Genomic DNA, 15,550 nt, shown 5'->3' with positions numbered 1-15,550 from the left:
AGAACTGTGTTTTAAGCACATGACCTGAGCAGCATAGTCAGGCGGTAGTCCCTACTGAGGCAGACAGACAGACAGCTATGCTGTGTTTTTTGTTGGGCCTCAATGGAAGATTGAGGCCTGGTGTCCAGGCCTGGTGACAACACAATGGGTCTTGGTTGGCCCCAATCAAGCAGTCACATTTCTACATACGTCTAAGAACAGTGGTTGTTAGGGTTTCCCCTAACATACATTCCCCTAATAGCACATTCAGAGGCCCTATGCCCCTGGTGACACTGCCTTAAGAGTACAGGTTCTGGCACCATGCAGTTCTGGGCTCAAACTGTGTCTGCCATATACTAGCTAGATGACCCAAGGCAAGCTTCTTAATCTCTCTATGTCTCAGTAAGATGGGGGTACTATAAGTATCTGTCTCTCTGTCTCCTTGGGTCATGGTGTGGATGCATTAAAATCAACATGCTAAAATCCTTATCACTTAGCCTGGAACACTACAGACGCTAAAGAAAGTGTTGATTATTATGACTATAGTTTGCATTCGGCAAAGGATGGACACAGAAGATGTGCAAAGACCTCAGAAATGTAAAATGACTCAGGAGCACCCAGGCTCTAAGGAGGGGGGCGGGTGGGTGGGAAGCAGCAGTTTCCACATACTTGCGAGCAGGAGGCAGGACACCGCCACGGCATACAGCTGCTTGGAGGTGGTGATGTTGTAGCGGTCCAGGAAGTGGTCCAGCAGGTAGACAGCCAGGTGCCGGGCCGCGGGGCACAGCTGACAGTGGCTGCTCAGCAGGGTCAGGATGTCCACAAAGAACCGGCGGCTCTTCAACAGTGGGGAGTGGGCTCGGAAGGCGGGCAGCTTCAGCTCCTGGAGGACAGGAGGGACAGAAGGGGGGTCAGGGCTGCCTCCTGAGAGCCTCGGATGCCCCAGGAAAGCGAGACACGGGGGACTGCCTGCTGGCTGGTGAGGGGCAGTGATTCCCTCCAGACCCTTCAAGTCCCAGGATGGCAGCCCCTCTATTCCAGAAACTCCTGGACCATCTCCCATCTGCCCTCAGTGAGCACAGGCTTGTGAAGTGTCAAGGATATGATGACAGAGGCACATGAAGGAGATAATCGGCACCAAAGACATCAGTCATTCCCTGGGGAAAGGATTAGTATTTGAGATATATAAGCCATAAAAGAATATAGGCCTGGAGGTCAGAGACCTGCATCCCAATTCCAGTTGCACTACTCAACCAAGTCATGCTAGCACGGTCACCTGCCTTCACCTTTGCCTCTTCCTCAACAGCTGAGGGGAGAATTAAATAGAAAATGAATGTAAACACCCAGCACACAGTGACCTCTCAGGGACCCCAGCCTAATTGCCTCTCTGGGTGGGATTGTGAGAGATGAATTTTAAAAAATATTTAATATATGGGGCATCTGAGTGGCTCAGTTGGTTAAGCACCTGACTCTTGATCTCGGATCAGGTCATGATCTCACGGCTCGTGAGTTCGAGCCCCACATCGGGCTCTGTGATGGTAGTACAGAGCCTGCTTGGGATTCTCTCCTTCTCTCTCTGCCCCTCCCCTGCACTCTCTCTCTCTTTCTTAAAAAAAAAAAAAACCAAAACATTTAAAAAATATTTAATACACAAAAAGCTGTTAAAATAATAGTACAAAGAACTCCTGAAATACCCTTCACCCAGGCTCCTCAGTTTTCATTTTACATTTTCTCTCTCTGCATGCACATACATTTTTTTTCTAAAAGTAAATTCTAAACATATTTCCCTCCACCCAAGGAGGCAACTTTTACTTTGTAATTTGTACACTGCCATGTTATCCAAATTTATTTCTCCAACATAAGCCAGCAAGAGAAATATCAAGCCAACCAAGATTTTTAATGACAGGAAAAATTTTCTTATATATCTACTATATTTGCAATTTAACCAAAGTAGGCCAGATATGATTTATTTAGGAAATGCCGTAGCTATATTTTGTCAAGTAGAGAAACTAAAGAGAAGCAAAATTGAGGGACAGTGGGAAAGGGGGAACTGGCAGAAAAGGAACTGTGAGAGCTTACTAAAGGCAGGTTCCCTGTGGGTGAGATTAAAACAGACTGGAGCCCTTTGTCTGTATCATGCCACTTTCTCAGCCACTTTCTCAGTGTGACTCTACTGAGATAGCAACAGCTCTGGGACAAGAGATATCTGTTCATTCATTCATTCATTTATTCATTCAAAATATATTAATTCAGGGGCACCTGGGTGGCTCAGTCGGTTAAGCGGCCGACTTCAGCTCAGGGCATGATCTCGCGGTCCGTGAGTTCGAGCCCCACGTCGGGCTCTGTGCTGACAGCTCAGAGCCTGGAGCCTGTTTCAGATTCTGTGTCTCCCTCTCTCTGACCCTCCCCCGTTCATGCTCTGTCTCTCTCTGTCTCAAAAATAAATAAACGTTAAAAAAAAAAAATTTTTTAAAAACAAAATATATTAATTCATTCATTTAACTTGGTAAGTATTGAGTGCCTTCTATACATCAGACATTATTCTAGGCACTGGGGATATAACCTAGAATAAGATAGACATACATCTAAATGGAAGATTAAAACCATCAAACTCTTACAAAAGGAGCAAATCTTCATCACTTAGGCAATGGTTTCTTTGATGTGACTAGAAGCAACAGAACTAGAAGCAAGATCATCTAAGTTGGACTTCAAAATGTAAAACCTTCATGCTTCAAAAGACAACATCAAGAAAGTGAAAAGACAACCCACAGAACGGGAGAAAATGTTTGGAAATCATGTATCAATAAGAGGCTGTATCCAGAATAAAGAATTCCCACAACTCAACAATAAAAAGACAACGCAGTTCAAAATGGGCAAAGGACTGAATAGATATTTCTGCAAAGAAGACATGGAAATGGCCAATAAGCACATGAAAACATGCGCAACACTCAATCATTAGGGAAATGCAAATCAAAAACCACAGTGAGATACCACCTCACACCCATTACAATTGCTACTAGAAAAACAAAATCAGAAAATAAACACGTGTTGGTGAGGATGTGACAAACTGGAACTCTCATCCACTGGTGGTGGGAAGGTAAAATGGTGCAGCCACTGTGGAGAACACTCTGGCAGTTCTTCAAAACGTGAAGCACAGAGGAAGCACGTGACCCAGCAATTCCAATCCTTGCTGTATGCCCAAGAGAAATGAAAACATGGACACACAAAAACTTGTATAGGAGTGTTTCTAACAGCTTTATTCATAACAAGATAGGGAAACTGAATGGACCCCATGAAAGACTACTTTTTTGTTGCCTCTATTCTTGCTAGGACCTATACCTCCACTCTACACACACTTTATGGTACAGATAATGTATGTCCTCCTTATAAAGGGCATGGAGTTAATGATTTCTTTGGAGTCATTCAGCGCAGCAGATAACATCTAAGGAGTGATGAGGTGGGTCCTCGTGAACCATTTTCCAAGACCACTGACTCAACAAGACCATTGGCTCCAGGGCATAAGTGACTGATGGAGGACACCTAAACACTTCTCTTTATTGCTGGATGCCTGAGAAGACACGTACATTGACCATAATCCTCAATGAAAACCCCAGACCCCAAGCAAACATGAGACTCACACCTCTTTCCTTTCTGAGTCGCCCACTCTGTCTGTATCTGCTTTACGTCCTCAATAAATGCTGCTCTCACTTCCTCTCGGCTTGTGCTTAATTTCTATCCTGTGAGAAGCCAAAGACCCTCTTGGCTGGTCCTGCGGGATTTCCTCTGCGTCCTCGGACGCAGCCAACCTGCATCACTAACAGTCTCCAAATGGAAACAACCCAAATGTGCATCAACTGATGAATGGAAAAACAAAATGTATCCATACACCACGCAATATTACTTGGCCATAAAAAGGAAAGAATATGAACGACCCTTGAAAACATTATGCTAAGTGAAAAAAAGCTAGTCATAAAAGACCACATATTGTATGATCCCATTTATATGGTATGTCCAGTATAGGCAAATCCATACAAACATAAAGTACGTTAGTAGTTGCTGGGAGTTAGGGATGGGTGGACGTTAATGGGCGGGAGGGGGGGGCGGAGGGGGGGTGACTGCTAATGGTTTCTTTTTGGGATCATGAAAACATTCTGAAATTAGATAGTGTTGATGGTTGCACAATGCTTAATATGCTAAAGGCAACTGAATTGCATACTTTCAAAGGGTGAGTTTTATATGAATTATATCTCAATAAAGCCATCTTTTTACCATTCTCATGGAGTTTCTAGACCAGTAAGAGATGGGAACCAAATAATAAGGCAATTACACAATTCCAAACGGTGATCAACACTACAAAGGAGGGGTGCCTGGGTGGCTCAGTTGGTTAAGCATCTGATTCTTTGTTTTTTTTGTTTTTTTAATGTTTATTTATTTTTGAGACAGAGAGAGACAGAGCATGAACGGGGGAGGGGCAGAGAGAGAGGGAGACACAGAATCGGAAGCAGGCTCCAGGCTCTGAGCCATCAGCCCAGAGCCCGACGCGGGGCTCGAACTCACAGACTGCGAGATCGTGACCTGAGCTGAAGTTGGACACTTAACCAACTGAGCCACCCAGGCGCCCCTTAAGCATCGGATTCCTGATGTCAGCTCAGGTCTTGATCTCAGGGTCATGAGTTCAAGCCCCTCATTGGGCTCGGTACTGAGTGTGGAGCCTCCTTAAAAAACAAAAACAAAGACGAAACACTACAAAGGAAAACCCTGAGCAGTGAACGCCCCCATCTTCTCAAAGGGAGAAAGGCCTTCCCTGTGAAAGTGAAGCCTGCGTTGAGATTTCATGCTGGGATCTCTCCTCTTCTGGCTTGTTCCCCCACAGAGCTCTGAGCCTAGGACATCTCTCTTGCTAACCCCAGGGCTCTGCTCATGGAAGATGCTCCAAGGTGAATACTCTCTCTCCCTCATGTTTACACATAAACTGGAGTTTGACAAAGTCCTGAAACCCCAGGCTTTACTTAACCTGCAAGGGATCTGAGACCACAAGACTTTTAATGTACCTTTTTCTCAACCTGTCTTTTTTTTTTTTTTTAAAGTAATCTCTACACCCAACATGGGGCTCGAACTCATGACCTCGAGATGAAGAGTTGCAAGCTCCACCAACTGAGCCAGGCAGGCACCCCAGTTTTTTTCATTTAAATCAGAGACAATCTTTTATTGTCAGTTTAACTTTTTTAAAGAAAAGATTTGACTTGTGTATTATTCATCTTCATTGTCTGATGAATTTATGGGCCACTGTAGGATTTCAAACTCCTTGAGGGCAGGGTCTGGGTCTGCTCTGGCTCATCCCTGTTTTCTCAGCACCCTGGGGTGTCCGAACATCATCAGGTACCTAATACTAGCTGTGGAAGGAATAAAGGCAGGGAGGGGGAGAGCTGGGGAGGAAAGAGGAATGAATTGCAGTGGTGAGTGGAGAATGCCCTCAGCCCATCAGTAGGGAGCAGCAGTGGGGGCTTCAAGGAGGAGAGATCGATCCAGCCAGGATTTGGAAGGATGTTTAGGAAGTGACTGTTGAAGATACAGGAAGGGAGGAAGCTCAGCAGGAAAAACTGCATTGGCAAAGCTACACAGGTGTCCCATCCAGGGAATCGGGGCACTTGAACAGCCAGACAGGTAGGGTGTGCCCAGACAAGCAGGTGAGGACGGCGGGCAGTCCCACCTTGTGTGCCCTGCTAAGACATCTAGCCTGCTCCGCGGGCAACAGAGAGCCCCTGAAGGGCTTAGAGCAGGGCATAAACACTGGTAGGGTGGCTACCCATGAAGATCTCTCAGCCAGGCTCCTCCAGGGCTATGTCCAGACACCTGGTAGCAGCAGCCAATGCGGGGCTGCAGCTGCAAAAGCAGCCTCCTCCTCCGGCAGCCCCCACAAGCCTGCAGGCTACTTGGGTATTTCCTCTAAACAGCCGGCTCTGAGGCTCTTGACAAGACGCAACCACAGTCACAGATCCTTGGTGTTCCGTAGGCAGCAGCTGCCGGAAATGAGACAAGTGACCTTTGGCCCAGACTGCACTGCCCCCATCAAGGCAGTTCAGAGTCCCAAAACACAACAGGTCAGATATGCAGAGTCCTGACTTCCCTGCCTGCTCAATTCGGCCAAGCTTAACTCCTTCTGCACTTTCTCCTGTGTCAACTGGGAGAAGAGAGCTCCCTCTGTATACTTTCCTGAGGAAAGGGTCCACTGGCGTGAGCAGATTCCCAAAGGAAGTCATCCATGCATAAAACAGAAAGTTATGAAGACGGCACCTGGGTGGCTCATTGGGAGGGTTGAGCTTTCGACTTTGGCTCAGGTCATGATCTCGCGGCTCGTGAGTTCGAGCCCTGCATTGGGCTCTGTGCTGACAGCTCAGAGCCTGGAGCCTGCTCAGATTCTGTGTCTCCCTCTCTCTCTCTGCCCCTCCCCCACTCACGCTCTGTCACTGTCTCTCGAAAATGAATAAACGTTAAAAAAAGATTAAAAAAAAAAAGAAAAAGTTATGTTCCTTTGGAACAGGCAACAGTACGGGTCACGAAGGATTTGGCAAATAGGGGTTCCCAGAAGTGGCCGAGTGTCAAAAGTGGGCAGGATTCTGAAAGTAGAACAGCCATCTGCGATGCTCTTCACCCCCATTTCTGCTCATTCCTCAGATATTGGTTTAAATGTCCCTTCCTAAGTTTTCTCTGACTCCTCATCATTCAAAATCAAGCCCCCCTTGTTCTCTTAGCATGCTATTCTTCACGGCCAAGTATGTACTTATTTACATGTGTCTTCCTGCTAAACTCTAGCTCTGGAGGGTGGAGGTCAAGTCCACTTTGCCTATACCATTTGCCCAGTGCCCAGAGGGAGGTGCTCAAAAACTATCTGCAGGAGTAAAAAGGAATGGATAGTCATGAAAAGGCAAGGAGGAGGGGCACCGGGGTGGCTCGACTGGTTAAGTGTCTGACTCCAGCTCAGGTCATGATCTCATCGGTTCCGGAGTTTGAGCCCCACATTGGACTCTGTGGAGCCTGCCTGGGATTCTCGCTCTCTCCTTCTCTCTGCCCTCCCCTATTAATGCTCTCTCTCTCTCAAAATAAACAAAACTTAAAAAAAAAAATTTTTTTTAAAGGCAAGAAAGAAACTTAAATGCACATTACTCAGAGGAAGAATCCAATCTGAAAAGGCTAAATACTATATGATTCCAACTGTATGACATTCTGGAAAAGGCAAAACTATGGAGAGGGTTAAAAGATCAGTGGTTGCCAGGGGATGGGTGGAGGAGGGAGAGAACAGGCCAAGCACAGAGGATTTTCTAGGGCAATGAAACTACTCTGTATATTATAATGATGGATACACATCATTATACATTTGTCCAAACCCACAGAATGTACAACACCAAGGCTGAACTCTAATGTAAACCAAAGACTTTAAGTGACAGGGGCACCTGGGTGGCTCAGTCAGTTAAGCACCTCTTGATTTCAGCTCAGGTCATGATCTCATAGTTTGTGGGTTCAAGCCTGGCATCAGGCTCTTCACTGGCAGTGCGGAGCCTGCTTGAGATTCTCTCTGCCCCTCCCTCTCTCTCTCAAAAAGAAACATTAAAAACAAAAGACTTTAAGTGACACTTATGTGTCATGAGGTTCACAGACTGTAACAAATGTACCCCTCTGGTGGGGCATGTGGCTATGGGGGAGGCTGTGCATGTATGCGGGGGTAGCTGGTACATGGAACATCTCCGTACCTTCTGTTCAATATTGCTGTGAACCTCACACTGTTTTAAAAACATAGTCTTTAAAAAACAGAATGAATAGTGTAACGTACCACGGTGCATCAAATACACTCCTCTCCCCACATATTGTGTGGGGCACAGATAGTTAAGTCAGGCAGTTCTGGGGTGGAATCTCAGGTCCACCCCAGTTATTAACCTTGGGCATGTGAATTCAGAACCCCAGTGCCCTCATTTGGGCCCTCATCAGCCCAGCTGATTCCTTCTGTAACCCAATTAAGGGGGAAAAGGCCTTCATTACAAGGGCTTTGCTCTAAGGATCCACATTCCTCCCCAGGGACTTTTGAAAAATGGGGCACATTTGAAAAATGGGGGTCACACTGCCCTAACTGTAAAATATTTGGCACTTGACAGCAATCAGTAAGCATTAGTGGCCTTTCCCTCAAGCTGGGCAATCAAACTTCAGATAAACTGAGCTTATCTGCCTCTGTCAAAGGCTCTCTGGACTCTCAGAGGAACTGTTGGATGGAATGCTTTGGTGGGTGGAGGGAAGCTTTCTACCTGACGGTTTATAGCTGGGCCTGGGGGCCTCTGCAGAGAAGGAAACCTACCCATCCCCTTGTCCTCCACAGAACCCTGAAGTCAAATGGAATGAGGAGTCAGCCTCAGCTTCTGGTGCTGAGAAGGGTGATTCCTTGGCAAATGAACAACAATGTGGGACGCCAGCATGCCTACCCTGTTTAGTTTGAGAGCCCAGCTGATTCCTTCTGTAACCCAATTAAGGGGGAAAAGGCCTTCATTACAAGGGCTTTGCTCTAAGGATCCACATTCCTCCCCAAGCACTTTTGACCTAAGTCAGCTTAAAGGCCACAGCAGCCCGGGTGCATGAAGCCACCCCTCCTGGTGAGGGGCCTGGATTCCAGAAACAAAAGAGCAGCCTGCGAGGGGCGGCCTGTAAAGCCCTCCCGGATTAGGCAGGCACTTGGCAGGCACTCAGCAGCCAGTGTGGGCGGAAAGGGGCAGGAAGGGCAGGAACGGGGCCAGGCAGAGTGACCTTCCTCTCGGCAGGGCAGGGGCAACATCTCTGTGGCCAGCAGAAAGGCTGGGAGGAGGGCACAGAAAAGGAGGGGTAGCAGGACAGGCAGAGGCTTCCAGAAACTCTCCCTCACAAGCTGCTGGCCCTTTATCACCTGAGCCAGACAAGAGAGCATGAGTTCCTCAGCCATAACCAGAGATGAGCAGGCTGGGGCACAGGGACAAGCGGCCGTGACGGAGTTCAGGTGCAGGGAGTGCAATCCACCTTACCAAAAAACACTTCTGTTATCAAAGTTTATTTTGGTTTTTATTATTTATTATTATTATTATCTTTAATGTTTGTTTATTTTTGAGAGAGAGACAGAGCACGAGCAGGGGAGGGGCAAGAGTTAGAGACTGACACAGAACCCGAAGAAGGGTCCAAGCTCCAGGCTCCAGGCTTCAGGCTCCGAGCTGTCAGCACAGAGCCTGACGCAGGGCTGGAACCCACTGACCGCGAGATCTTGACCTGAGCCTCGAGATCTTGACCTGAGCCGAAGTCAGACGCCTAGCTTCCTGAGCCACCCAGGCGCCCCTATTTTGGTTTTTAAAAGTAATGACAATGGAGGGGCACGTGGGTGGCTCAGTTGGTTAAGTGTCAGACTCTTGGTTTTGGCTCAGGTCATGATCTCACAGTTCAAGAGTTCAAGTCCCATGTCGGGCTCTGTACTGACAGTGCAGAGCCTGCTCTTGAGATTCTCCCTCTTCCTCCTTCTCTGCCCCTCCCCCACTCACACTCTTGCGCTCTCTCAAAATAAATAAGCTTTAAAAAAACAGTAACAATGGGGGCGCCTGGGTGGCTCGGTCGGTTAAGCGTCTGACTTCGGCTCAGGTCATGATCTCGCGGTCGTGAGTTCAAGCCCCGCGTCGGGCTCTGTGCTGACTGCTCAGAGCCTGGAGCCTGGTTCAGATTCTGTGTCTCCCTCTCTCTCTGCTCCTCCCCTGTTCATGCTCTGTCTCTCTCTGTCTCAAAAATAAATAAACGTTAAAAAAAAAAAATTAAAAAAAAAAAACTAACAATGGACAAGAAGAAACTATTAGATATACAACAAAATGTTAACAGCAGTATCTTGGAGGGCTGAGATCTTGTGTGATTTTTATTTTCATGCTTTCAACACTGTGGATTTTTTAAAAAAGAAACATTCAAAGTAAAAAAAAAAAAAAAAAAACCAAACTCACAGAGAACAGATTGGTGGTTGCCAGTGGCAAGGGGGAGGTGGGCGAAATGGGTGAATGGAGTGAAAAGGTACAAACTTATAACTGTAAAGTAAATAAGTCCTGGGGATATAATGTACAGCATGGTGAAGACAGTAATATCATATTCTGCATTTGAAAGTTGCTAAGAGATAAATCTTAAAAGTTCTCATCATGAGAAAAAAATGTAACTACATGAAGTGACAAATGCTAACTATACTTATTGTGGTGATCATTTCCCAAAATGTACAAAGATTGAATCCTTATGTTGTACACCTGAAACTAATATAATGTTATGCCCATAAAAAAAGAGTGCTTCAGGGATGAAAAGTACAGCATGGGAATACAGTCAATATACTGTAATAGCATTGTATGGTGACAGATGATAATAATACTTATCATGGTGAGCACAGCTTAATGTATAAAATTGTCAAATTACCATGCTGTACATCTGAAACTAGTAACATCGTATGTCAACTACACTTTAATAAAAATAAATTGAAAAGTAATATTCAAAAAAAGACTGAAATTTTAAAAACATTCAATGTATAGACATTTTATTACTTCAATACTGTGTTTCCAGTCTGAAAAGAAACAGAGGGAGGGACTAGATACCCACTGTATTAAGGCCCAGCTCAAAATGTATCCCCAAGGATTCCCTGGTAACTTCACGTCACGTCTTTGAGAAAGTCATCCCTTTAATAATAACATGCCCCATGTCAGCACCGTGCTAAATATCCCACTTCGTCCTCACAAGATGCAAGGTCCCACCCAGGTCCAACCCAGAAGTAGTGACCTTTTTTTCTTTTTCCGTTTTACTAATTATAAATGACATATTCACTGACAACTTTTCTAAAGTAGAAAAAAATAACAAATATCACTTATGATCTCTCATGAAAAGTCCTAGTAAGTTTTACATGGATTCCTTTTTTTAATGTTTATTTATTTATTTTTGAGAGAGAGTGCACATGCACACAAGCGGGGGATGGGATAAAGAGAGAGGAAGACAAAGAATCCCAAGCAGGCTCTGCCCTATTAGCTCAAAGCCTGATACGGGGCTTGAACTCACAAACTGTGAGATCATGACCTGAGCTGAAATCAAGAGTCAGATACTTAACTGACTGAGCCACGCCTTTACACAGATTCTTCAGATGTTTTCCTCTGTGCAAACTTCTACAAAACGGAGTCATAATCTACAAGTATGCCCAACTCCCCCTTCAAGACAGCATCAGAAACCATATTTTCAATGGCTGCTAGCATTTTGTCATCATAAGGTTGTGTCATGATTCCACCAGATCCCCATTCTGGCATTTGGGCCATTTCTCATCCTTGTGGTCTCTGTTCTGGTCACTCACCAGACAGGCCTTCCCCGACTGCCCTCCCATAGCAGCCTGTGTGTTCCTACACTGAGCAGTGACTGTCCAATAAAGGGTTTATTAACTGGACTTCTCCTTCCACCCCGCAGAATGTGATCTCTGTGAGGGAGGGAGTCATTTTTCTCTCCAGGTCTGGGCTGTACCCCTGGTACCTGGCACACAGTAAGGGCTAAAAAATATCTGCTGAATGAATGAACGAATGTTTGAATAAATGAATGGAGTGTTCATGATGCACACAGGTGCCACCTCAGCCAACACCAGCTGCGGGAAAGCTTCTCCCTGCCTGTGGCCATCCCTGCCCCGCCCCAGTCTCCCTTAGCCAGCCCTGCATCCTTCCCTGGGAAACCAATGCGGGGGACACTGCCCCCTAAGTGGGAAATTCCACCATGATGTGGGACAGTTCTGTGACCAGAGGCACCATTCTAGAGGAAAGGAAGGTGGTACATGTCCAGAAACGCTTGCGTCCTTTAGGAACCACTCTCCTTGCTGACCAAGAGCTCTGTCTGGGGGTTCCAAGGCAGAAAGAGGATTATTGAGAGGAACAGCTTTCCGAGAAAGGCTGAAGACAAGTGACTCACAACACCTACAAAGCCCAAACTGGAATACACAGAGTGGCGGCAGGGCTGTGTGGACAGGCTTCTGAAGATTCCATGCACGTGTCTGCTCCTCCAGTGCTCTCCCCTTTCTCACAGAGGCACTGACCTTGTCAGAGGTAGCAAACACTCTACACCTGGGCTGGTCTCAGATGTGCCTGGAAAACAGGTGAGGCCAGGCTGAATTGCAGTTCAACAGGCCCCAAGCCCACAGCCAGGACTGCTGGGCAGGGACCCTGGCTTGTCACTGCTGAAGGACAGATGGGGGAGAAAATTCAGCTTGTGCTCTTCACACACAGGCTATGCCGGCATTTTGAGGCTAACCTCAGAGGAGTTTGAAGGTCATGTGCACCGTAAAAGTTCAGCTGGTCACCCTTGTTTTCTCATATGAAGGGAGGAAGGGAGGTCTACATTTTGTAGACTTGGTGTCTTGTACTGTGTTGTTTTCTAACTGCCTTATGGTTTTACTTCTCATCATTCACCTATTCTTCCTTCAGATCTCAGCTTAAAAGTCACTTCTGAAAACAGTGCTTCCTGGTCATATGCCTTTCAGATATTCCCCAAGCACCTAGAACTTTTCCCCACCTATCCATCCATCCATCCATCCATCCATCCATCCATCCATCCATCCATCCACTTTGAGTGTCTTTCTTCACTCCTCAACGATAAACATCATGAGAAAAGGGATGGGTTTGTCTTGTTCAGCTCTGTGACTCCAATACTTGACACAGAAGAAACACTCAATAATAAACAAAACGTCCAAACTTGGAGAATGGCACATACTTGAAATGAAAAGGGAAGTAAAAATGGTTTGCTCAGGATCTTAGAGGTTGAATAAAACTATCATAATGTGCAAATCAAAATACTCCCCAAGACCAGGAGGTGTAAGAACCTGGGGATGCTGAATTCTAGGGGAAAGAGAAAACTGTCCTTGCCTTGGGGTGCCTCAGTCTACCCAATAGCAGCAGGGGTTGAACACAGAGGAAAAAGGTGGTGTTTTATAAGGGACTGGGAACTTCAAGAATTCTAAATTACATACTCTACTCTCAGTCATTTCAAAGGCAATGTTTCCCAGTGTGTGTTCCATGACACCCCAGGCCCAATTTTTATACTCCCTGAAGAACAGGGATCTGTGGGCCATACTATATACTGCATACAACTTTGTTCCTTCCTTAAAAGGAATCAGATATTAGCTCACTGGAATCCCTGAAACATTTGTTCAGGAAAAAAAAACTCACATAATTTTAGGAAACTCTAGGTTAAATCTGTTTATCCACAGATGACCATCACCACCATCCCTTTTTAGGGGGGTTGGGGGCAGAGGAACAACATCCCAGAGAGCTTGTTCCGGGAGATGGTGATTTAGGGTGCTGGCAGCTGGGCACTGGTGTGCTGGGGACATTAAATTCCAATGCATCTGCAAGGTGAGACTCCAGAGAAAATCCCTGGCTCAACTCCCAACAAGTTGATGATGCTAAGCCGAAAGGTTTACTGAAAAGCTCTCTGAGATGAAAAGCCACAGTTTTCACCTGTTGAATTGCCCTGGTAAGAATTTCCACACAGCCATGGTGTTCAGAGCCTAGGAGAGGCACAAGACGACAGAGATGCCAGCTCACCCTGGAAGCCAAGAGCCGGGTGCCCTGCCTTGTGGGGTCTACGGATGGGCTCCAAATTAAATCCCCTCAACTGCCCTGTCTCATATATATATATTACATATGTGTATATATGTGTACAATACACATATACACATTTATATATATATGTATATATATACACACACATTTTAATATATTACATATGTATTCACAATTTTGGCAATTCCCAGTCCTCTCTAAACACAGACTTGGTTCCTCCCTGGAAACCACCTACTGCTATGTAGACTGAGGCACCTGTCTACTGTCACTGTCACACCAAGGCAAAGACAGAATTCAGCATCCCCAGGTTCTTATACCTCCTCTCTGGTCTGGTCTTCATGAGTATCTGGAATCACTCATTATGATGAACAGCTTTATACAACCTTCCATTTTATATACATGCATATATATATATATATATATATATATATATATATATATATGTTTTTAAAACTCTGTGTATTTCCTTTGCCAGATACCATGTTCCATGCATTGTCCTCTCACCTCCAACAAGCTCACATGGTGGGGATTATCAGCATCCCAGTATTCAGGACAAGGACAGCTCAGAGAAGCTACATAACTTGCTTAAGGTCCCCCAGTTTGTAAGTGATGGATCTGAATCTGGGCTTTCTGATTCCATGCTCATAACACTGCTTTGCAGACTCTATGGGATAGTTTAGGTTTGTGTTTTCCTTCCAAAATAATGTTATATTTAACAGGTTATAAAATATTTTATTACTGTAGGAATTTTAGAAAACACATATATGAATACAAAGAAAATTAAATTCACCAGCAATCCCACCACCAAGAGACAAGTGTGAGCATGTGCACGTGTTGGTAGACACGCCTCCAGTCTAGCTTCTCTGCACACACATGCCCCCACTTCTCCCTCACACTGTACTATGGCCCTACTGACAGCTGTAACTCAACCTGGGCTCTCCATCGCAGCACTCAGCCTGTTGAGCTGGGCACAGTCAGTGGCACCACCAGGACTGGCTGATGCCCAGAAAAATGAGGCACAGAAGTGCAATGGCCAAAGCCGCCCTGTGGGTTAGTGGCAAATACTGGACTTGGACATCAGAGGGACTGGCTGGGCCTGGGGTGTGGTGCTGCTTTGAGTGTGACAACCACTTTGTAAGTGGCCCAAGGTGCAGAGCAGGGGCAAGTTGCTCTCCCACACCAGCCGCTGAAGGAAAACCACACTGGTCTCCTTTGTGCTTCCCACCATGCTCATCCTCAGTGCTGCCAACTGCTGCCTCCCTAGGGAGGCTGGGCCTCCAGGCACTGGGCCAGCTGGTTGGGAAACAGCTCGAGGGATGGTGTCTGCCTGAGAACAAAGAGTAGCAAGACATGAAGAAACATCATGTGTAACCAAGGTGACCAACAGGAAGCGGAGACTTACAAATTGAAAGGGAAAAAGAAAGGGGAGGTGGGTAAGTTGGCTCTTCAGAGGCCTCAGAAGTACACACCTCTGACCCCAGAGGCCCTGCACAGTTCAAGGATCACCCTCCTTCCCCTCTCTGCCCCAATTGCTTCATAAAGCCCAAGAAGGTATTTTCGGTAAAGAACCAACATCGCTGCGAGAACACTATTTCGACACCCTCGAGAGGGTGGCTTGCAGCACATAAAGCCAACAATGCCAGTGACATCCCCTCCTGCTGACCTCTGGCCTGTCTTCCAGCAGAGAGAAAGGTCATCTCCAGCCACCACATCTCTCACTGGCCCCTGAACTCAGAAAAGGGCCAGCTCCGGACACGCCTCTTTGTTCCCAGGAGCCACAGCCACTGGCGTCCAGAGCATACTCTGTGACAGGTCTGGCTGTAGCTACTGGCATCCAACTGCGGCCAAAGGCATGTGTGTCTGCCTCTCTATGGTCCTGCCCCAGAGACCTCCCAACACCCCCAAAGACAACACTCATGGTCTTTTTATAAACTGTCCCCCATATTCTTCATTTCGGCAACTTCCTG

General features: G+C 46.2%; 1 protein-coding gene across 8 annotated transcripts in view; it reads right to left on the bottom strand.

Annotated features, from left to right (window-relative positions):
* Positions 1 to 15,550, bottom strand: part of CCNJL (cyclin J like) — an 82,877-nt gene that overhangs the window by 51,939 nt on the left and 15,388 nt on the right. For all 8 annotated transcript variants that reach the window (XR_006220248.1, XR_006220242.1, XR_006220241.1 and 5 more), the window contains one exon: positions 649 to 862. Coding sequence is in view for 3 of the 8 variants with exons in the window: in XM_007077608.3 (XP_007077670.1) it covers positions 649 to 862 (214 nt within the window). In the remaining 5 variants the exon portion in view is untranslated. The remainder of the gene's footprint in view (positions 1 to 648; positions 863 to 15,550) is intronic.

Source organism: Panthera tigris, chromosome A1 (genome assembly GCF_018350195.1).
Source record: "Panthera tigris isolate Pti1 chromosome A1, P.tigris_Pti1_mat1.1, whole genome shotgun sequence".
Lineage (NCBI taxonomy): Eukaryota > Metazoa > Chordata > Mammalia > Carnivora > Felidae > Panthera > Panthera tigris.
Note: the sequence above shows the minus strand (reverse complement) of the source record. Positions and strands in the feature narration are given on the sequence as shown.